The 23,578-nt window shown below is 49.8% G+C and overlaps 2 protein-coding genes across 3 annotated transcripts in view; one reads left to right on the forward strand and one right to left on the reverse strand.

Annotated features, from left to right (window-relative positions):
• LOC144104506 (angio-associated migratory cell protein) overlaps positions 1 to 14,419 on the reverse strand; it is a 528,250-nt gene extending 513,831 nt beyond the window's left edge. For both annotated transcript variants that reach the window (XM_077637575.1, XM_077637574.1), the window contains exon 1: positions 14,408 to 14,419. The gene's annotated coding sequence lies outside the window, so the exon portion shown is untranslated. The remainder of the gene's footprint in view (positions 1 to 14,407) is intronic.
• LOC144105200 (uncharacterized) overlaps positions 1 to 23,578 on the forward strand; it is a 143,458-nt gene that overhangs the window by 104,165 nt on the left and 15,715 nt on the right. The window contains exon 11 of the mRNA XM_077638346.1: positions 13,976 to 14,066. Within this exon, the coding sequence (XP_077494472.1) occupies positions 13,976 to 14,066 (91 nt within the window). The remainder of the gene's footprint in view (positions 1 to 13,975; positions 14,067 to 23,578) is intronic.

Genomic DNA, 23,578 nt, shown 5'->3' on the forward strand with positions numbered 1-23,578 from the left:
TGCCTGTTTCGCCTCAAGAGCCGCTGGTTCTCAGTCTTCACCACGTACGACCTCGGTGCTGCTTTCTCGATTACTGTTGCTGTGCGTGACCAGTTGTCGCCGTGCACACGAACTGAACTGCCCTCTTTGAGAGGTGGCAGTACCTTTCCCCTCGAAGATTGGCAATGCTTCCGCACTGGGACACTGGAATCCTCGTTGTATTCAGGCAGGGAAGTGCGGAGGCGTCGGCCTTGCAGCAGTTCGCCCGGAGAGCGGCCATCTTCTAAGGGAGAAGAACGATAGGCTAAGAGACCCAACCAAAAGTCACCGCGTGACTCATTCGTCTTCTTAAGGATGCGCTTAATTATCTGAACCCCCTTTTCCGCAAGCCCATTTGACCTTGGGAATTCTGGACTCGATGTGATGTGCTGGAAGTCGTACTTCTGCGCAAACAAACGAAATTCTCGCGATGAAAACTGGGGCCCGTTGTCAGTCCACACTTGCACCGGGATGCCGTACCGTGAGAAAATGGCCGATATCTTGGCTATGACCTCTTTTGCCGCTGTGCCTCTTAGCTTCTCTACTTCAGGGAAATTTGAGTGGGCATCGTACACTACGACATAAGCGGCTCCACCAAACTGGCAGAGGTCAATTCCTACGCGGTACCATGGCCTATCCGGGGTGGGCTGCATGAGCAAGGATTCCCTCTGCTGGTTGTACGCATACTTTTGGCAAGTACTGCACACTCGCACGAACTCGTCAATGGCACTGTTGAGCGCAGGCCAGAATACCAATCTCCGCGCTCTGGCTTTGCATTTATTTAGTCCAAGGTGCCCCTCGTGAATCCTCTGAAGAATTTCTGCTCTCATAGATTTAGGTATGACAACTTTAGAGCCCTTGAGCAGTATTCCTTCTACCACAGACAGCTCTCTGGCAAACGGCTTCAGTTCACCGTCGATGGCAGCCCCTTGTGAAATTCGCTGTCTCACCTCGCTTAAGTACGGGTCATCCCTGATTTCCTTTTCCAGACGCTCTTTCATTGGCGTGCTTACGATGCTGGAGACGACCTGTACGGCATGGATGTCGCAGTCTGCTTCTGATGAGGCACTCGACGCCTGCGTTGGCACTGGTGCACGTGACAACATGTCCGCCAGCAGCAAGTCTTTGCCAGGAACGAACTGCAACGTATAATCATATTGTAGCAGCCTAATAAAAAAACGCTGCAATCGCGGAGGCATGTCTGCAATGTTCTTTTGGGAAATTGCAAGCAAGGGCCTATGGTCAGTTTCGATCAGTACCCTGCGGCCATAAACAAAATGATGGAACTTTTCGCATGCGAACACTACCGCAAGCGTTTCCTTTTCAATTTGCGAATAGCGGGTTTCGGTATCTGTTAGGGTCCTTGATGCGTACGACACTGGTCGCCAGTCACTGCCATATCGCTGCAGTAGTGCAGCGCCCAAACCAGTCCCCGAAGCGTCCGCAGTGATCTTGGTTTCCTTTGCTTCATCAAAAAGCGCGAGTAATGGAGGGTTTGTCAGTGCGTCGCAAATTTCTCTCCATTCACGCTGATGCGCCGCCGTCCATTCAAACATGACGTTTTCTTTTAAGAGTGTCCGCAGTAAGACTGTCTTATCACTCAGTGACGGGACGTACTTGCGAAAGTAGTTAACAACGCCCATCATTCTGCGCACTGAATGCCTATCTTGCGGCGCCGGCAGCGAAAGGACGCTTTCAACTAAGTTGCGACCGGGACGAACGCCTTGCTCACCTATTACGTCGCCCAAGAACGCAATTTCTTTCAACCCAAACACGCATTTCTGCCTGTTAAACGTCAAGCCCGCCTGTGCTGCCCGCGTTAGCACGGCATGGAGGCGCTCGTTATGCTGCTTCTCACTGTCACCCCACACTAGAATATCATCAATGTATATGCGGACGCCTTCCAGTCCCTCGAAGATTTCAGTTAGCGTTTTCTGGAAAACTTCGCTCGCTGATGAAATTCCAAAAGGAAGACGCAAAAATCGGTAACGCCCAAATGGTGTCGCAAAAGTACACACCCGCGATGTAGCTTCGTCTAATGGGATTTGATGGAAACCTGCATTTGCGTCTAGCCGGGAAAAAAACTTTGCACCCGACAGCTCTGCCTCAATCTCTTCCCTTGTTGGCATTGGATAGTGCTCGCGTTTGATCTTCTTGTTGATTTCCCTTGGATCCATGCAGACACGAAGCGCTCCATCTTTCTTACGCGCTATCACCAAAGGGCTTACCCATTCTGTGGGCTCATCCACCTTTTTGATAATGGCAGCCTTTTCCATGCGCTCCAGTTCTTGTCGAAGAAGGTCCCGGAGGGCCAAAGGTACTCTTCGTGCTGGATGCACTACTGGGACAGCATCCGCCCGCAGGACCATCCGGTACTGCCGTCCAACACACCCCGTACCCTGGAACAAGTCTGGAAAGGCTTTCTCCGGTGCTGTCTCATTCCATTCCACCGAATCCACAGCTTTCGGCACTAGCCCAAACTGCTGACATGTCTGCAGCCCTAGTATGGCCAGCCGACCCTTCTTGACCACGAAGAAGGTCACAACGTGTGCCACACCGTTGAGAACAAGGATCTCTCTATCCACTCCGACATGCTTGATAGCACTGCCGTTGTACGCCTTCAGCACTGCAGTGCTTTTCTGGAGGCTCGCGGTGTTTTTCAAACGACGGTAAAGAGTTACAGGAACTATGTTTGCTTGTGAGCCTGTGTCAACTTTGAATCTAATTTCTTTGCCGCGTATGTTTCCGCTGACAGTCCAGTCTGCACCGGCCCCGTCGCTGATTCCGCACACTCCGATATCTAAAATATCGAACCCGTCCTCCATCTTATCTTCTTTTACTTCATCTACCTGTCTGCTCTGGCGGCGCCTGCAGCATACCGCAAAATGATTCGGCTTCTTGCAAGCATAACATATCTTTCCATACGCCGGGCAGTCTCCTTGCGCATGAGCCCTGTTGCATTGTCGACATCGAAAAGGTTTCCGGTCATGCTCCCGTTTGTGGGCGTAGTCTACTTGTAGGGTGTCATTCGACCAAGCAGCATTTTGCCGCGCCGAGACCTCGGCCGCTTTGCACATCTGCTCCGCCTTCTGTAAGGTTAGGTCCTTTTCTCGTAGCATTTTCTCCCTTATCTTCGGATTGTTAGTGCCGAAAACAACCTGATCTCTTATCATAGATTCTTCGAGCGTGCCGAAATTGCATAGCTTCGCCTGTTTCTTTAACTGCCGCAGATATTGCTCAAAAGGCTCTCCTTCATCCTGCACGCGGAGGCGAAAAACGTGTCTTTCGTAAACTTCGTTTCCTTCATCCACACAGTACGCCTCAAACTTGCGCAGCACTGTCTGGTAGTCTTCCTTGCTCTCACCTGCTTCGAAGGAGAAGTTGTTATAGACGTCGAGAGCCTCTTCACCCGCGGCGCTGAGAAGGATTGCCGTCTTGGCGGCTTCCGATCTGGGCGGTGTAGTGGGCGTAGCCGTGAAGAAAAGCTCCAGTTTTTGCTTGAACGTGTGCCAGTTTCTTCGTAGGTTTCTGGAGAACTGTAGCGGCTCTGGAGGCTTGACAATATCCATATCGGCGGGGCTTCGGCACTTCTGACACCATGTATCGTACGTCTAAAGGGAATAGGCACACATTGCAGCAAGGTGCTGTGCCGACGAAGAAAAGAGCCCCTCGGCAGTTTATTCCTTTCCTTTTTAAAGGCCACGAAACGAAAGAGGGGAAGGGGAACGAGGGAGGGAAAGATGCGGCCCGCCGTTCTCGGGCTGATAAGCTGCTATCTGATACAGTGGGGAAGGTGGGAAAAAAAACTATTATAAAGCTTGACTAGCCCCACCTCCCAATAACTGACAGCGGACGCTTTGACAGAGGTGAGTAGCACAGATTCACACAACAGATATCACAACTACAATGATAGTTTGTGAACAACAGACAAAAAAATGCAAACAAGCCTGTTACATCGTAAATTACAACAAACGGCAAAATATTAGCAAGCATTATACAAAAAACGAATACAACTCAACTTTATAAAGTGCGGGCAATTTCTCTATTGTGAAGTGGTATTTGTTTAAAACTTGTGGAATGCTAGACTGAATCATTTGAAATCCATAATGATCTTGGAACATGTTAGAGTTCTGTGTGCCTCATTGAGCGTAAAGATGTTACTTTTCAGATTTGTTACTGTTTTCAAAGCGTGTGTACCTTTACGTATTTCAGATTTAAGTGTTGACCGTAGCTTAAAGTCATACAACTTCTGTAATTTCACGAGTTTCATTTTAGTGAACAATGGAATTGTGTGGGGATCATAAGGCCGCTTTGAAATCACTCGTAGGGCTTTATTTTACATTATTATTAGGTTACACATTGCCTCAAGGTGCCGTTTCTCCATACTAGATGGCAGTATCGCAAATGGAATTCAAACAGGGCTACATATATTATACGTTTTTTTTTGGACCGGGAGAAAAAAACATACACTTCCTTAGCATACCCAAAGCCGTCGAGAGTTTAGAGCGCAGTCAGTGTGATGGCCCCAAAGCATAAATTCATTAAATATTATTCCCAGGGATCTAGCGGCAGGAGAGATTTCAATCACAGAGTCATTTTAGTGTAGGGTCTCACCAAAGTTACGTGGGACAGTCTTTGGACGGAATTAGACAGCTTTTGTTTTTATTAGTAATCAATTACCGAGAGACCGCGCACTAAGTTTACTCAGAATAAGATTTCCACGCTTTTTTAGAACATCTGTTTCTGTTAAAAAGTACTTGTGTCGTCTGCATGCATAATATAATTAGCGGAGTTTTGAATGTTTACAAGATCGTTGATGTATATAATGAAAAAAGTGGCCCCAGGAGACTGCCTTGGGGAACGTCACACTTAATATCGCGGGCAGTTGATAATTCTCGGTCAATGCAAACGGATTGATGCCTTCCTGATAAATAGCTCCTTAACAATCAGCTGGTATGCCACGAATTCTGTAGCAAGACATTTTTTCTGACATCATCATCATCGTCATCATCATCAACCTGACTACACCCACTGCAGGGCAAAGGCCTCTTCCATGTATCTCCAATTATCCCTGTCCTTCGCCAGCCGCATCCGCCTAATGCCTGCAAACTTCTTAATCTCATCCGCCCACCCAACCTTCGGCCGCCCCCTGATACGCTTGCCTTCTCTTGGAATCCGCTGCATTACCCTTAAGGACCAACGATTATCTTGCCTTCACATTACATGCCCTGCCCAAGCCCATTTCATCCGCTTGATTTCGACTAGGATGTCATTAACCCGCGTTTGTTCCCTCACCCACTCTGCCCGCTTCCGGCCTCTTAACGTAGTGGTGTGATTTATTCGGTCGAAGGCTTTTGAGAAATCAATAAAGATATCTAGTGTCAGCACTTTTTCTCAATGTTGCGTAGTAATAATTCATTTTGTTGTAACAAAGCAACCTCCGTTGGTAAACCAGGTCTGAAGCCATACTGAGCTGTAGTAATAAGGCAACGGCTATTGAGGAAAGTGAAGAGTCTAGAGTGAATAATTTTTTCCAACGGTTTCGAAAACAACGGCAAAATAGATATGGGCCTATAGTTACCTAATTTTTTTCTTTCACCGCTTTTGAACACGACTATAACTTTTGCTATCTTCATTTTGTGAGGGAATATTCCTGTACTTAAAGCTAGATTGTAAATTAGCGTTATGCATGGAGCGATAATGTCTTGGACGAAACATTGATGATTCAGAAAGAAGCCTCAAATAATTATGTATAACAAGATTTTGAGAACTCTGAGGAAGAGATGTGAAATATTCGTTGAAAACAATATATAACATTCCTCCCTTGAGCTTTTTGTTATCTATAGTTAACTCTTTCAGATCAGAAGTCTGGTTACGAGAAAAGATAACTGAAGAAAGCTGCTGCCATAGATGTTTAGTACCCTTGATACCAACAGACATGTTAGACAAGTAGTTGCGTTTTGCATTCCGAAGTATTATGTTTAGATGATTTATGTATTTTTTAATGCCTGTAACTCATCCACATTGCGGTTTTTCAGAAACTTGTACAGTTTATTCTTCTCATTTATCGTTTTCAACAAGTGCGGCGTCATCCACGGCTTACGCGCTCGTCTCGGTTTTGCAATCTTGTATCGAAAATGCTTTTTATACAGGGAGTTAACTAAATCTATAAAAGTATTATACGCTGTTTCTGCGGAAGAAGATGAGAGTACGTTGTCCCAATTTGTTTGGCTAACTTCGCGCCTAAACCGACCCAAAGTGTCTGTATGTAGGTCCTGAACAAAAGCTGATGGTATCACTTTACAACAAAGTCCTTTTTGCTTCTCTGCAATTAGATAAACTGGCAAATGGTCACTCATAGACACTTCAATTGTACCTGCACTTAAAGTTTCTTGTGGCATATTTGTAGGAAAAACATGAGTAAGTGTAGCAGTGTTCGAAGTTATGCGCGTAGGAGCAGTAAGTTGCAAACATTCGTTTGCAAGAGCATGCGCGCTCCTTGAGTAGGCCCGGAGGACCTGCCCTGCCCGTTCATTGTCGCAGTTGTAAAGGCTGCTATTCTAAGCTGAATCGCACGGAGACCATAAGAAGAAGGAAGGGGCAGTTGGAAATGGAAATCGTCGAGGCTGTTGCCATCCTGGGATCGGAGTCAGATAAGTGTGTCAGCACGCCCTCTGCGTCTATTTTTCTCAAAGAATTAGAGTTTCTGTCAGCGTTTCACTAGGTTGTTTTTTTTTTGGTTTTGCGCAGGTTAGTTGTGTCAGCCTTGCTCGGTTTCCTTCCCTTCGCCGTACCGATTGTTTTCGTCATGGTTGCCATTGAACTGTTTTCTCATGCTTCATCTTCATTTTACGACTGCTTGCCCGATTACACGCGCCACTGATCCATATAAGCTCTTCTGTTTTTTCAATATTAATTCAGTTGTCAGTAGCGCCCTGTGTTGTCGGCTGCCTCAGTCCCATCCTGTTTTGCTGTTCTGCTCCTCACGAGGTAAGAGAGCAGCTGCTTCAGTGGCTGCTAGGCTGTTAAGGCGGTCGCAGGTGACACATTTCTTGGGAACTCTTAGTACCACTTGTCTCCCCTTAATTATCCAGAACTGTCCTTGTTGATCTATGAGCATTTCGGGTGGAACAGCGTATAAAAGACGGCTGTGCATTCTGTGAACTAACGGCTTTACTAACGGATGGTTCGCTGGAAGAACAGGATGTTTGACATTTTATGAAAGCCGACATACTTGAGACGTCCCCCAACTCTTAATATTGTGGGAGCGTCTCAGAATACATTTTTTCACGTTTTCGACAGCCGTCACATATTCGTACTGAGCGACGAATGCGCTGGAGTTCTTCGGGAAAGGCCTCACGTTTTATCCCTTTGATCAGACATATTTGAGCGTTGTTCATTTCTTTTGCTCTCAGATATTCCTTTTTTCTCTCGCTAGGATGTCTAGGGTTGCGTAAAAATCGTTTCATCCAGGGGACAGCTATTACCAGCTTGGACTGGGAGCTGTAGCGTTTAAAAACCAAAACAGATTCTCCCGCCTTTTGTACGTGTCACACTATGAACATGAACTGGCTTCCTTTCTTCATCTTCAGTTGTATCTCCACAGATATCGTTGTGCGGCCGTTTAGCAGGGGGTTCAGTGAGCCAAGGAGGTCCTTGCCATCAAATCGTTGCTGACCTGAGCACCTCAGGGGAAACTCCTAGGGTAAGGAGGTCAGCCATAGTGTCTGCTTCTGAGCTAATCAATGATCCACAACAGCGCGACAGACGGGACAAGGAAGAGGAGACACAACACACAGCGCTGTGAGCAGTGCTTCAAGATGTCTGGATCAGTCAGCTGTTTTTCCACCACGCAGTTGGCGACGAAAGGTTTCCATTGTCGAGCAGAACCCCGCACCCAGTGAAGTGCGATTGCTGAATCTGTCCAGAGAAACCGTTTTTTCAATGCGAGGCTCGGCGATCGAGTCGGAGTCGGTTTTATCCTGGCGCCTATTAGCATTTCCATTAATTTAAGTATTAGGTCCGTATGCAATGAGGCTTGCACCTGTGAATATATGAATCTCCCATTCATCATCAGCACCACGTGAGGCATCATCTTGGAAAAGTTATCTCTGTTACGTTGTGCAGCGCTATGTGCCACTGCGTCCACGTTGTTTGCGCCTCTTCATGCAACAGTTTATCCTAGTCATCGCTTAGTTCCCAGAGTCGACGTAGAAGCTGTCGGAAAGAGTCGTTGCTGTGCATGGACAATCGTTCGTAGTACGCAGATGGTGTCGTGTTGTCGCGGCGAAATGGACTGCTCTTTACTCAGAACGGGATCCTTGACATTCTTCAGATTTCTAGAGGGGGGTTCGGTCTTTTCTCTGCGGGTTCTTGTTCATGCCAGAAGAATCGTGCGGCATCGCGATTTCTTTTCTGAGCGAGGTTTAGCAGAAATGCCTTCTCAATATCTGCACTGACTCCGATGCGGTGCGTTCTCAAATTTGCTTCATTTTCAAGAGGTACGGGTTTAATTTCGGTCTTGGACACCTAATGCTTCCTTCTATGCCACGCAGCCCACATTGCTCGATGTCGCGTCAAACGCCACTCTAACCTATACTGGCTGGCTGTCCGGCGGTAGCGCCGCTCGGTAAGGCATGCAATAGACTCTGTTCTCTGTCTTGCTGATTTCGTTCTTTGGAAGCTCAACGAATCCCTGCTGGAGGTAATGGCGTATGGCCTCATCGTACTTGGTCCGCATTGCGTCATACTTTAAGAGCTTCTGTGCGAGGCTGATTAAGCGTTTTTTTCGATTCTTTTATTGCCCACTAGAGGAAAGCCCATTGTTTTTCATGGAAGAGGTACCTCACATCTCCCATCGGTGAGCTTAATATGTGATTCAACGACCTTATGAATTTCCTCGCGCTCTTGCTTTTGTGGAGAGGGTTCAACACTGCCCATGCTTTCGAGCTCCCAGAAATACCTGAGCTCAGCGGCCAGTCTGCTTGTGTTTTCAGTTACACTTGCTCGAAGTACAGCAACGGTTTCACTAGCGCTGCTGCGGCAAATAGCTCCTTGAAGTGTCCACCCCAACTGTGTCGTAATTTCAGCTAGACCTTCCTGCAGCTTCTGCACTTCACAACTCACTAGAGTCAATAATAGTCAGCACTGATGTGGGTACTAATACCATTTCTTGTTAATTGTGCGCGTGGCAAGGTAACGTCCGCAAGCTCGGTCACTTTATTTTTGACTTCTTGTACCACATTCTCATGGAGCGGAACCTCGTTAGAACAGATCTCAAGTATCTGCAAGGACTCTATGCAATATTAGATGCGGTCGTACCGGCTCCTCAACCATATCCGCAGTTGTCTGCGTTTTTCTTTGATGATGCTGCCTGTTCCACCGAAAGGGAAGATGATAATATCTTCCTCACCCAAAACCTCTAGATGCAGCTGATGTGAAAGTTCTACAAAGGTCGATGGAATTCCGCCATAAAAGTGCACGAGTAAAGAATTGACGCTGCCTACCTTCCGTCAAGATTCAGATGTCTGGAGCAGCACGGCGGGCGTCATTTTGATCTTATTCTGCGTGATAGAGTGCGTCTCAGTCGCCGTGTTATATGATCTTTTCTTTTACAGGTTTGGTCGCAGATTGGAGTGGTATGCCTTCCACAATTTTCATATTTCACTCTTTTGCTGCGACACTCCTTTGAAGTTTACCTTCTGAATTAGCAACAGAAATATGGACCTGCTTTCCGCAGCCTGGTTTTCTTTTCCTCAAAAGATAGAGATGACTGACACTCCTGAGTAACGTGCCCTTTAAAAGCACGAATTGCGCAAGCCCCCGTCTGTTTGGGTTGACTCGTTAAGAGAGAAGCTGCTGAGTCTTTGGGAGTTGTAGACCATTTGGGAGTTCTGCCTTTCCGTTCTGTGTTGTGGCTTTGTGCTTTGAGTCCTTATTTTCCCACTGGGCAACTTTAGCGCTTTCTCTAGACTTTCTGCTTCCAACTTCAAGGACTCGATCAAGCTCTATCTTCAAACTGCCATTCGCTTTATCTGAACAGCGGCACTTGTAAAACTCAATGACGGAATCACCTAATAGCATTCGCAGTGAAGAGCGCATCATCATCATCATCATCATCATCACCATCTTTATCAGCCTGACTACGCCCACTACAGGGCAAAGGCCTCTCCCATGTCTCTCCAATTAACCCTGTCCTTTTCCAGCTGCGCCCGCCGTTATGGAGCACAACATGGCTCCATAACTGTTACTCCAAGAGTCGTTAGTTGGGCCATATTGCGCTCTATAAAAAAAGGTGATCGCAGAGTCGCCGCAAAGAGCTCACCTCCTTTGCGTTGCGTACAGGTGGACAAGTCGAGTAGCTCCGTCAGATGGTCTTGTTTGAGGACATCAGGCCGACCGAAGCGTTCTTTGAGGAGATATAGCATAGCGGCCTTGTAATTTTCGCCCGTCGCCTGAATGACTGCCAGAGCTGACAGTGACATTCTTGCAAGCGTTGATCGCAGGTACAGAAATTTCTCGGATTTAGTGAGCGCAGCGTTGTCGTGAACAGCGTGCCGAAACTGTTGCAGAACAGCTGCCATTCTGTCGCGGCAACAGCATCGTTGTAGCTCCAATTTCGGAAGTTCATCCTTGGATGCAGCGCTGTTGGCCTCTTCCTTTGAAGGACATGCCTGGTCTCTTGGCCATGGATCTACTTAGCTCAGCTTCTTTCAATTCCTGGTCCATGTATGCGACTATTTGGTTGTTTAGCTCGACGCTCCGGATGCAGCCTGGTTCAGCGTCGCTGTCTGGTCGTTCCATAGCTGCATCCTCTTCCGTAAACTTGGTGTGTAAGGCGCTCAACCTTGACGAAAAAACGCCCATGCTTTTCTCGTCCGCATCGCTCTGAAGCGATGAGTCAATGGGCCTCTTCGATTATCCATTTTTGGCTGCCTGCGGGCTTCCCGCGCATTGCCATAGTGCGTAGCCATGCGCTCGCTTTTCTCTGGCTGCCGCGCACACTTTAGGTGGCTGGCGAGAACGCCCTTCGTTTTTCTCCAACTGGGCAGTTCCGGGCTCCCAGCGGGCTCACTTCGCTCGTATCGACTAGACCACGGTTTACGTCGTCTCTGTGGCATTCAATGACGCCTATTGCGGCAGTTCTCGCTATTTATTGATCTGATCTGCGTGCGTCTGTGCGGGATCTTAATTTGATCGTCTCGATCGCCACCTCGGAAGCACAAATGTTCGCTACATATTACGATCGCATAGTTCATATTCACAAAATATTTCGGCTTCTTATTGTGCGCCCGGACGGTATTACGATGGTGTTCGATGCCCTTCTCTAGATCGGCCTCAGATTCTAGCTCCGAGTATGCGCTCAGACTCGCGCGTGCATGCATCGTATTTAGCGCGTTCTTGTTTTTTGCACCGTTGACACAAAGTTCGTGCCTAGGGTGCCTCCCCCGTCCTTCTTTCACTTTTGCGGCCGAGGTGGCCAAGGCGCCCCTGTTTGTCGCAAACATGTCGCGGCACGACGGCGACGATTTTGACCATCCGCGTGGACGGTTAACCCCTCGCGAGGGCAGAGGGGGTGGAGGGTCAGTCAAGACCATTCGGCCCCCTCCTCGTATGGTCGTCTGGACGCGAGTGCTTGTACGCTGTAGGAGCGGGGAGTTGTGGTTTGAATGCCAAGGCACCCTTTGCGACCTTCGCATACGATCCTCGTTAGCATCGGGCTTTCTCTTGTGTTCCTTCACCAGTTATTTGTGTTTTTTTTCTTTCAGTACCTGCGTCTCGTTTGTACGCGGGGCCTGAAGAAATTTTTTTTCGATTGCCGCGAGAACGCGGCGGCGGGAAAATCGCGAGCCGAGCAGTTGGCGTGGAGAAATCGGTGCGCGCGGACGTGAGGGAGGTCAGCCAGGGAAGTGGCAGGCAAGCGAGCCTAGGCGGGGGCCTGACGCGTAGTGCGCGGTGACGGCGGCCCCGAAAACGCGTAGCCCACGTTCGCCCGTATCCGCGAAAGCCCACAAGCCGGCGGCGAGCATCCGCAGCCCGACGCTCCGTGCGACCGGACCTGGCCACACCGCCGCTAAGCCACCGTCTCTCCCCACTCGAACTCTTTTCCTTGCCCTGTCGCTCGGTGTTTGTCGACTTAATCTTTTCTATAGTGTTTCTTTCTCGCGTAGTATTGTTGCATAGTTGTAATACCTTGTATTATTTTCTCAAAATTACCGCCTTTGTTAGGATCGTAGCTGTGGTCTTGTTGACTCTCTCGCGCCTGACCAACTGACGGTATCTTGTTAAACTTGGAGTTCTAATATTTCGTTGTTGTTCTTTATTCTAGTAAAAGTTTTTGTTACTGAAATCGTCTACGCCTCATGCATCCGGTCAAGGGCTACTGTCAAGGTCAGGCGCGGCCCCTATCGCCGGTCAGCAGTCCGAGAATCCCTCCTCCCCCTCCAAACTTGCAATGAGTGCAGCGGTGGGCTCCAGGTTGGCCCGATTAATTGCAATTTCGGCGCTAACCAACCATGAAGTCGCCCACAATATCCTGACAGCCGAGGAAAGGTAGATATGCTTCGAGAAATGCTTGATTGATTGAAACACGTCCTTTAATAAAAGCTCTCACATACACAGAAATAAACAGTTAAAATATATTTGGAAAAGTAAGACATCTTCACGGGCTAGTTGTGCGCTGCCGCCGTGGCTGAGTGGTTCTGACGCTCGGCTGCCGGCCCGAAAGACGCGGGTTCGATCCCGGCCGCGGCGGTTGAATTTCGATGGAGGCGAAATTCTAGAGGCCTGTGTACTGCGCGATGTCAGTGCACGTTAAAGAACCCCAGGTGGCCGGAATTTCCGGAGCCCTTCACTACAGCGTATAGCCTGAGTTTATTTTGGACGTTAAACCCCTATAAACCAAAGCAATCCAAAGGGGCTACTTGTCTCATGATCTTTGAAATAGGTGTGCGCTGAATAGACGAAGGCAGATGCATAATAGAAATAGGAAAAGGGGGACAAGTGCGCGACTTGCAACCTTAATAGCTGCACAAGAAGCCAGGCGTGTTCTACGGCTCTTGTAAAAGCACGCCTGGCTTCATGCGCCGTTATTGAAGTTGGAATTCGCGCCCTTGCCCCGCCTTTCTTGTTTCTATTATGCACCTGTGTTCATCTCTTCAGCGCACACTTATTTCAAAGTATATTTGTTAATTACCTTCCAGTGTACGAGCAGCCATGATTTGAGTGTCTCATATGCCCTGCAAGCTAACTGCTAAATAAAAATGCGCCAATGCCAGCCGTTTTTTATGTAAATGAGATGCAGCTAAATGGAATCACCCTCTATATGCTAAACCTTTTTTCGAGAGCTGCAGGCAGCTGTTGAGCACAAGCTGCCAGATGTCATCGAGCTTGAGGGCCTGAGCTTGCATCCGCGAAACCATATTACTCCGCCACGTATCATTCGTTCTTCTCGAAGCCTCGATGAGTGTCTGGACGAAAACAAAGGGTGGTGTAAAATGAAGTGGTAGCACTTAAAATCACGGTCGAAGCTGTGAGGCGCTCAGTGTCCGGGCCCGTCGGCTATAATTTGCACGGGGAGTGAACTACTTTTAATGCGCGGATGTAGTCAGAGTGACTCGCCTCACCAGCCGCGTAGCATACCGCCACATGTCAATCTTCTCAATGTCTTGATGAGCCGTAGGACGAAAATGTGGAAGGAGGTTACACGTAGTGCAGAAAGTTGCTAGTCACAGTACCTAAGAATTCGGAAACACACTATGCCAGTGTTCACTTTGGTTGTATAGCGAACTACTTTTTGGATGCGGACTTAGCCTGTGCGAACAAGCGCGCTAGAATTAGTAGCGTTGACTGCTACGTATGAAGCGGTGTATGAGTTCGCCTTTTCCTATTTACAGCAACCAGGGAGCCTGGTTGTCACCCCGATTTCGTGTTTCATGATTTTTTTTTTCCTCAGCAGGACTCGGCGCAACTGCGGCGCGACTTGCAGGCCGCCCGCGAGAGGGAGCGATTCCTCGAGGACGAAGCACGGCTGCTACGAGAAGAAAACGGTGAGAGCGGGCAACTAATAGTGACAATAGTTGCCCGGAATAGTGACAAAGGAGGTGATGGAAATTCGGAACTTTTTTTAATTCCGTTATATCTGCTTACCTTAGAGCTTTGCGCGTAGAGTGCCTTCACACGTGCTAACTGCGTGGGCGTCGAGGCCAGCACAATACAGCACCCCATCGCACGTTGATCAATAACGCTAACACGTGCATCGCGCTTAAAGGAATACTGATTCAATGAAAACTGAAATTCATTTTTTCAGCCAAACTTGGACAGCTCGTAGGAAAGACACAGACACAGGAGAAACGCTTAAAGATGTGCGCTTTCTAAAGAACAGCAAGGCACGTGCACCCAGGTAATTCTGCTGGTTTGTTAAGAGTGGGTAATTTAGTGCGCGTGCTCTAGAGCGAAAGCCCTACTTCACGACCACACAGCAAAAGCCGGGCCATATCGCTGAAGCCTTCACCTTGACCTTGATTAAATAAATATTGCCGCGACTTGGTTTCGAACCCACGGAGGCGCGAACAGACCAGCTGCGCTAGCCACTGCTCGAGAGCACTATGCTATCGTCGCAGTCGATCACGCCTTGCCATCATCATCATCATCAACTTTACTACTCCCACTTCAGGGCACAGGCCTCTCCCATGTCTCTCCAATTAACCCTGTCCTTTGCCAGCTGCATACACCCTTTGTCTGCAAACTTCTTAATCTCATCCGCCCACCTAACCTTCTGCCGCCCCCTGCTACGCTTACTTTCTCTTGGAATCCACTCCGTTACCCTTAAGGACCAGCGGTTATCTTGCCTTCGCATTACATGCCCTGCCCAAGCCCATTTCTTCCTCTTGATTTCGATTACGATATCATTAACCCGCGTTTTTTTTTCTTACCCACTCTGCCCGCTTCAAGTCTCTAAACTTTATACCTATCATTTTTCTTTCCATGGCTCGCTGCGTTGTCCTTAACTTAAGCTGAACTCTTTTCGTTAGCCTCCACGTTTCTGCCCCGTAGGTCAGTACCGGTACGATAAAGCTGTTGTACACTTTTCTCTTGAGGGAAAATGGTATACTGCCGCTCATGATCTCCGAGAACTTGCCATATGCGCTCCACTCCATTCTTATCCTTCTAGTTATCTCCCTCTCATGATCCGGATCAGCTGTCACTACCTGCCCTAAGTAGACGTATTCCGGCAAAACTTCTAGGCTCTCGCTGCCAATTGTGAACTGTTGTTCCTTTGCTAGGCTGTTGAACATTACCTTGGTTTTCTGCATGTTAATTTTTAGACCCATCGTTCTGCTCTGCCTGCCTAACTCATTGATCATGATTTGCAGTTCACCTCCTGAGTGACTCAGCAAGGCAATGCCATCAGCGAATTGCAGATTATTTAGGTATTCTCCACTTATTCTTATTCCCAACTGTTCTCAATTCAGGCCTCGGAATACCTCCTGTAAACATGCGGTGAACAGCATTGGCGAGATCGTGTCTCCTTGCCTGACGCCCTTCCTTATTAGAATTTTATTGCGGACTTTATGGAGTACTATAGTAGCTGTGCACTTGCTATATATATATATATATATATATATATATATATATATATATATATATATATATATATATATATATATATATATATATATATATATAATGACACAGGTGATAGAAGAGGAGGACGAAGGGAACTCAGGCGATAGAAGCAGAGGACGAAGAAAATCTTCCTGCTCGTGCTCGCTCTACCGGCTGTGTAGCTCCTTGGTCACCGAGTGTTTTTGGTGTACTATTCGTTACAAATCTGGTGGAGGCAGTGCTGGGTGCGCTTCCAGACCCGCGCAGCCCACCTGTGATCACGGATCTCACCCCGGTCCACCAGCGCCGCGGCCGCCGCCTGCAAGGAGAGTCCCCAGAGTTCGGACCCCTTCCGGCAGCCACCAGGACGACACAGCCTCGGACGTCGGAGGAACCAGCTGCCATGTCAACTGAGAGTAGGCTCCCAGCTCACATCCTGTGCCAGCAGCCACGAACACCCCCGTCTTTTCATGGCGACGTGTTCGAGGACGCCGAGGACTGGCTCGAGACATTCGAGCGTGTCGCCCGTTACAACGGGTGGAGCGATGAGCGGAAGCTCCACAACGTGTATTTCGCTCTCGAAGAGTCGGCGCGGACATGGTTCGAAAACCATGAGGCTTCGTTTCCATCCTGGGAGGCCTTCTGCCGCAACCTGCTCGCCACTTTTCCAAACGCCGACCGCCGGGAGCGAGCTGAAGCTGCGCTACACTCGCGCAACCAGCGCCCGAACGAGAGTGTCCGCATGTTCTTTGAGGACATGACCCGCCTTTTCAAGCGCGCGGACCCATCTATGTCGGAAGACTAGAAGCTTCGCCATTTAATGCGTGGTGTCAAGCAGGAGCTATTCGCGGGACTTGTGCGCAGCCCACCGCGCACTGTGGCCGAGTTTCTCAGCGAGGCGGCCACCATGGAGAAGACTCTACAGCAACGAGCCCGCCAATACAATCGTGACGTCAACGCCTTCGGGCCAGACACCTGTTCTATGCATCTCGGAAGCGCCCCGGACGACTTACGCGAACTCATCCGTTCCGTCGTCCGGGAGGAACTCCAAGCCCTTCGGACGCCTTCTAACATGCCATCCTTCAGGTCGCTGACTGACGTCGTCCGCGACGAGGTGCGCCTCGCAGCCCAACAACAAGCATCTGAGGTACCCCTCCAGCTTGACGCTAGACCCACGTACGCGTCTGTACTCCGTCAAGCTCCGACGTCAGGCTACACCATCAATGCCGAGGCTCCATCAGTGCGGCCACCGGGTCCCCCTCGTGACCCCGCTCTGCCAGCCTACGAGCGGACGCGTAAGAGTCAAGTGTGGCGGGCCCCAGACCGTCGGCCCCTCTGTTATCATTGTGGCGAGGCGGGTCACCTCTATGGGGCGTGCCCGTACCGCCGCGTGGGCCTGCGGGGTTTCGCCCCGGACGACCCCTGCCCTCGCAATGGCGAAAGGCCACTTGAGATAGCCTCTCACCTATTGGAGCGGCAGAATCTCGTCACATCCGGTCGCCGCGGGTCTACATCACCGTCCCCAATGCGCTACCGTTCTCCAAGTCCCCGCGGAGCGCAAAGCTATTCCGGACGCCGTTCGCCCAGCCCACGCCAGGAAAACTAATGCCGGCGGCCTCCGGAGGCAAGGCCGCTGCTGTAGGGAAATGTGAAGATCCTCCGCCACCATCACGCCGATACGCCATTTCGCTGGGGGCAGGTAGCGACAGCATCCGACACGCTACCTCCGATTTGTACGTAACAATTGATGGAGTCGACGTCTCCGCCTTACTCGACACCGGTGCCGATTACTCCGTAATGAGCCGTGCCCTCGCCCAAGAATTAAAGAAAGTTTTGACGCGATGGTCTGGGCCGAGCATTCGTACTGCTGCGAGTCACCTGATTACCCCTGCTGGCAAGTGTACTGCAAGGGTCGGCATCCGTGGTTTTCTGTACGTCTGTGAATTCGTGGTACTGTCCGAGTGTTCGAGGGACTTGATCCTGGGCCTCGACTTTCTGCAGACGAACGGCGCTGTCATTGATCTGAACGAAGCCCGGATCACGTTCTCGACGAAACAGGCCGTGGCGCATACCGACAGAGATCCGGGAATCAACGCTCTGCGTATAGTCGACGATGACGTGATGGTGCCACCACGGTCTAGCGTCCTGGTTCTCGTGAGACATGACTTGTTCCACGATTACGAGGGTATCGCGGATAGCCACCTCCCGCTGCTGTTCGCGAAGCGAATAGCCGTCGCTCGAGGCCTCGTCCAGTTGCATAACAACGGTTGTACTAGTGTCCTACTCACGAACTTCGCCAACGAGGTTCAGCACCTCGCCAGGGACACGGCTGTTGCCTTACTTCACGAAGTTACTGTGTTGCCTGATTTATGCGCCGTCGGGGCCAGCCCTCAAGACGAGACCGCACCATGCCACGCCCTGCAGACCGTGAAAATCAACCCGGACTTGGCACCTGAGCAGAAGAATCTTCTGTCTGCTCTTCTAGCAGATTTTGCAGATTGCTTCGCCACCAGCTCCAGGGTCGGTCGTACACCTGTCGCCAAGCATCGCATCATCACAGACGAGGCCACGCCGCCTGTATGCCAGCGCCCATACCGTGTTTCTCCTAAGGAACGTGAAGCCATTAAAACGCAAGTCGATGAAATGCTTGCAGACGATGTTATTCAGCCGTCAACAAGCCCATGGGCGTCGCCCGTGGTCCTCGTCAAAAAGAAAGACGGCACCTTGAGATTCTGTGCTGATTACCGGAAACTAAACAACGTGACCAAAAAGGACGTTTATCCGCTTCCCAGGATTGACGATGCCCTCGACCGATTACGTGACGCCAGGTTCTTCTCCTCATAAGATCTCAAAAGCGGATACTGGCAGATAGAGGTGGACCAGAGAGACCGAGAGAAGACGGCTTTCGTGACTCCAGACGGTTTATACGAGTTCAAGGTGCTCCCGTTTGGTCTTTGCTCGGCGCCGGCCACGTTCCAGCGTATGATGGACACCGTTTTATCCGGTCTGAAGTGGAAGTCTTGCTTGGTGTACTTGGACGACGTCGTCATTTTCTCGCCTACCTTCGATCAACATTTGGACCGGCTGCGCATCGTGCTTCGAGCCCTGAAATGCGCGCAACTAACGATCAAGCCCGAGAAATGTCATTTTGGTTTCAAGGAACTTCGCTTCCTTGGCCATGTTGTCAGCGCACAAGGCGTTCTCCCGGACCCCGACAAGACTGCTGCCGTCTCCAGTTTTCCGCGCTCAACCGACAAGAAGGCACTTCGACGTTTTCTGGGCCTCTGTTCTTACTACCGACGCTTTGTGCCCGATTTCTCCAGAATAGCTGACCCGTTGACAGCACTGACTAGAGACGAAACACCCTTTCTGTGGGGAAGCGACCAAGAAGTTTTTCAGGAGCTCCGCAACCGCCTACACAGCCCCCCGATACTCGCCCATTTCGATGAAGACGCCGCCACCGATATACACACCGATGCCAGCAATGTTGGCCTTGGGGCGGTACTTATCCAGTGGCAGGACGGCGTGGAACGCGTTATCGCTTACGCGAGCCGAACACTTTCGCGATCGGAGGCGAACTATTCGACGACAGAGAAAGAATGCCTTGCGGTGATCTGGGCCATCAGCAAGTTTCGTCCATACCTGTACGGACGACCCTACCGTGTTGTCAGCGACCATCACTCGTTATGCTGGCTGGCAAGCCTTAAAGATCCGTCCGGCCGGTTGGCTAGGTGGAGCCTCCGCTTGCAAGAGTACGACGTGACTGTCGTTTACAAGTCGGGCCGGCAGCACCAAGATGCGGATTGCTTATCACGCGCGCCCGTGGACCACGCTCCGCAAGAAATCACCGAACATCTTCCTTTCATTTCTGCTCTTAGCCCATCCCATGTGGCTCAGCTTCAACGAACGGACCCGGAGCTAGCGCCGCTCATCGAGCACCTGGAAGGTCACAGTGGTCGGGTTCCGCGTGTTTTTCGTCGTGGCCTGCAATCCTTCACCATGCGAAATGGCGTTCTCTACAAGCGCAACTTTGGAAATTCCACCGAAACATTTTTTACTCGTGGTGCCCACCCAGTTACGACCTGACATCTTGAGCGCTTGTCACGACGAGCCGTCCGCCGGCCACTTGGGAGTCAGTCGCACGCTGTCAAGCATTCGGGAGAAGTACTATTGGCCCAAATTACTTCCATCAGTGCAGACCTACGTGCGAACCTGCCGCGACTGCCAACGCCGGAAGTCTCCACCCATGAAACCAGCCGGATTTCTTCAGCCAATAGCGCCACCGAAGATCCCTTTTCAACAAGTTGGAATGGATCTCCTTGGCCCCTTCCCGAAGTCATCCACTGGAAAACGGTGGATCGCTGTTGCGACGGACTACTTGACACGTTATGCTGAGACCACGTCGCTTGCGAGCGGAACTGCTGCCGAAGTAGCCGAGTTTTTTGTCCACAGCATCGTCCTGCGTCATGGCGCCCCCTGCGGTCATTATTACTGACCGTGGGGCAGCTTTCACAGCCCGCCTAACCCAGGCTGTGCTGAAACTGACGCACACCAGCCATAGACGTGCGACGGCGTACCACCCGCAGACCAATGGCTTGGTGGAACGGCTCAACATGCTCTGGCCGACATGCTTTCCATGTACGTGGATATAGAGCATAAAACCTGGGACCAAATTCTGCCATAGGCTACATTCACTTACAATACGGCACTGCAGGAGACAACGCGGCTCACTCCCTTCCAGCTTGTCTTCGGCCGTCGAGTTACTACTACGCTGGATGCTATGCTGCCTGTTGACCCCCACTGCGAGAGTGACCCTCACCTCGACATCGCCACTTTTGTGCAGCGTGCGGAAGAAGCGCGGCAACTGGCAAGGCAGCGCATACACCGTCAACAGCAACTAGACGCTGGCCGCTACAACCAGGGACGGCGCTTCGTTGCCTACGAGCCAGGCGACTATGTGTGGATTTGGACGCCCGTTCGTCACCGCGGGATGTCTGAAAAATTACTCCGTCGATACTTCGGCCCATACCGTGTCCTCCGCCGCATTAGCGACGTCACCTACGAAGTTCAACCCGCCACCCAAGCCAGCTCATCCCACAGACGCAAGCTTACCGATGTTGTGCACGGCGTTCGTATGAAGGCGTACCACGACAGACCACCCGATTGAACTTGAGGCTGACCGCTGTGCCCTGTTCTATGTTGTGATCCTCGTGCCTCACCCTAGCACGCTCGCTTTCTGCTCGTCACTCTAGCGCACGATGGCCGCATCGGGGCGATGCTGCAGGGGAGGGAGCAATGACACAGGTGATAGAAGAGGAGGACGAAGGGAACTCAGGCGATAGAAGCAGAGGACGAAGAAAATCTTCTTCCTGCTCGTGCTCGCTCTACCGGCTGTGTAGCTCCTTGGTCCCCGAGTGTTTTTGGTGTACTATTCGTTACAATATATATATATATATATATATATATATATATATATATATATATATATATATATATATATATATATATATATATATATATATATATATATATATATATATATATATATCTTCCAGTATTTTGACATAATGCTCTTCTACCCCCTGATTACGCAATGCCTGCATGACTGATGAGGTTTCCACTGAGTCGAATGCTTTGTCGTAATCAATGAATGCTATACATAGAGGTTGGTTATATTCTGCGCATTTCTCTATCACCTGATTGAGAGTGTGAATATGACCTATTGTGGAATATCCTTTACGAAACCTTGCCTGATCATTTGGTTGATTAAAGTAACGTTGCTCTTATACCCTATTAGCGATTACCTTAGTAAATACTTTGTAGTCAACGGATCGTAAGCTGATCGGCCTGTAATTTTTAAAGTCCTTGGCGTCTCCCTTCTTATGAATTAAGATAATGTTTGCATTCTTCCAAGCTTCTGGTACAGTCCGCCTTTTTCATTTTCCTGTGCTGCCTCCTCGCGTACAACGATGGAAGCTCACTGGTAGGGTACTGCGCGCCCAACCCGGCCGGACTGAGTGCCGCTCCGGAGCACGTTTTGTTGGAATCTGTCAACTATGGCGTGTCCTGGGCAGCACCTGGTACCTGGAGGATTTCTTGGATTGACTGATGGCTGGGTGCGAAATCCGAGGCAGGCTGTAGTGCCCACCGAAGAGCAAATTCTTCAGTATCTCCGATCATCCGGCATGCGATGCGAACACTAGCTTAGCAAGGGCCGCCGCTTCAGAGATAAAGGCTACATTCGGAACATAATGTTCAATGAAATATCTCCGATCAGCGAGGTTGGCGTTTTCCGCTGTATATGCCTGCCATCCATGAAAGGTGGATACTACATCGTGCACGCCGTAGTACAGAAAACGACTGGGGACAACAGTTTCCACAAGCAATCGTTGTGCTCAAGAGCTGCAGAATAACTACACGAGCTATAAAAGCACAAGCGTACTCGCAACAAAGCAGCTCTGTTAGCATTTCACTGTATTTTCCCACAGCACACCGCTGCATATGTGAAACAAGCATGCGCGTCCATAAAGACGAGCGCGAGAGGCGCACATTGAGTAATTCCGGCGATACCACGCAGCGCTATTCATCATGGTTATGATGCGAACACACGCATAACGCACCTTCTTCTTCTGCTTCTTAATACATGGCACATACCCACCCGGGGGGATTGGCCAGGGTGTAGTGGCATAAACAAGGAAATATCCATAGGAGATTATGACAAAATTTTAGCACCATGCGTGAATGCTGTCGTAGCTTCTTTTTCGTTGCCCGCTCCATCGCGCGTTGAAAGCGGCTCACAGCACTTGCCCATTTGGCCTTCTTGTTTGAGAAAGCAAAAAACGCGGGAACGAAGTCTGGGTGCCGCGGTGACATTCGAGGCCTTCCTGCCCATGAATAAAACACTTCGTGATAGACTGCACACGCATTTAAACACAGTAACTCGTCCGTATCTGTCACAAAGTGATTCCCGCACAGTCTTGACGTGCTTGACGGTGCCCAAAGGCGGCCACGATCGTCGAGCCGGCGAACTGCTTTTATCCACGCTTCGCGTCGAAGGCTGTCCCAGGAAGCGCTCGGAAAGCGAAAAAATCCGAGTTTGCTTCCCTTTACATATTGGGCATTGCAGCCGTATGCAACATATTTCGTAGGTATCGCCAAATGCGTCGCGCTGAACGCCCGACGGCTGCAGCAACGCACCCCGCGTAGGAAGCCGGTTTATTTACACTTCCACGGCCAGTCTCGAGTGGAGCGCGCGACCCTTCCAATATGTTTCGCGACACCGCCGCCAGGGGATAGGCGCATGCGCAGTCGCGTCGTGAAAAAGGCGGGTTGAGGTCATAAGGCATAGCGTATACAGGGTGGCTAGTTTTTCTAGCACGATGTCCCCTCCATCCTCCCAGCTGATTTTCCCCTTTTCATTGCTTCCAAGGCTTTCTTTACTTCATCTTGCGTTACTAGCGGGATAACGCATTGCAGTGCACTGCTGTCTTTCTCATTAATGCTCTGATTACATTGGCTACTGTACAGGTCTGTGTAGAACTCTTCAGCTACGTTAACTATCTTATCCATATTTCTAATTACATTGCCCTGCCTGTCTCTTAATGCATACATCTGGTTTTTACCTATGCCTAGTTTCCTCTTCACTGCTTTTAGGCTACCTCCGTTCCTTAGAGCATGCTCAATTCTCTCCATATTAAACTTCCTTATGTCGGCTACATTGCGCTTATTTATTAACTCTCATAGCTCTGTTTGTTCTATTCTGTCGGCAGGGTTAGACGCTCTCATGCTTTGCCGCTTCTTAATCAGATCTTTCGTCACCTGAGATAGCTTTCCGGTATCATGTCGAACTCTCCTACAGCCTACTTCTACTGCGCATTCCGTAATTATTGATGTCAGATTGTCGTGCATTGTATGAACATCAAGAGCGTCGTCTTCAGTTAAAGCCGAATATCTG

Source organism: Amblyomma americanum, chromosome 9, assembly GCF_052857255.1.
Source record: "Amblyomma americanum isolate KBUSLIRL-KWMA chromosome 9, ASM5285725v1, whole genome shotgun sequence".
NCBI classification, from domain to species: Eukaryota; Metazoa; Arthropoda; class Arachnida; order Ixodida; family Ixodidae; genus Amblyomma; species Amblyomma americanum.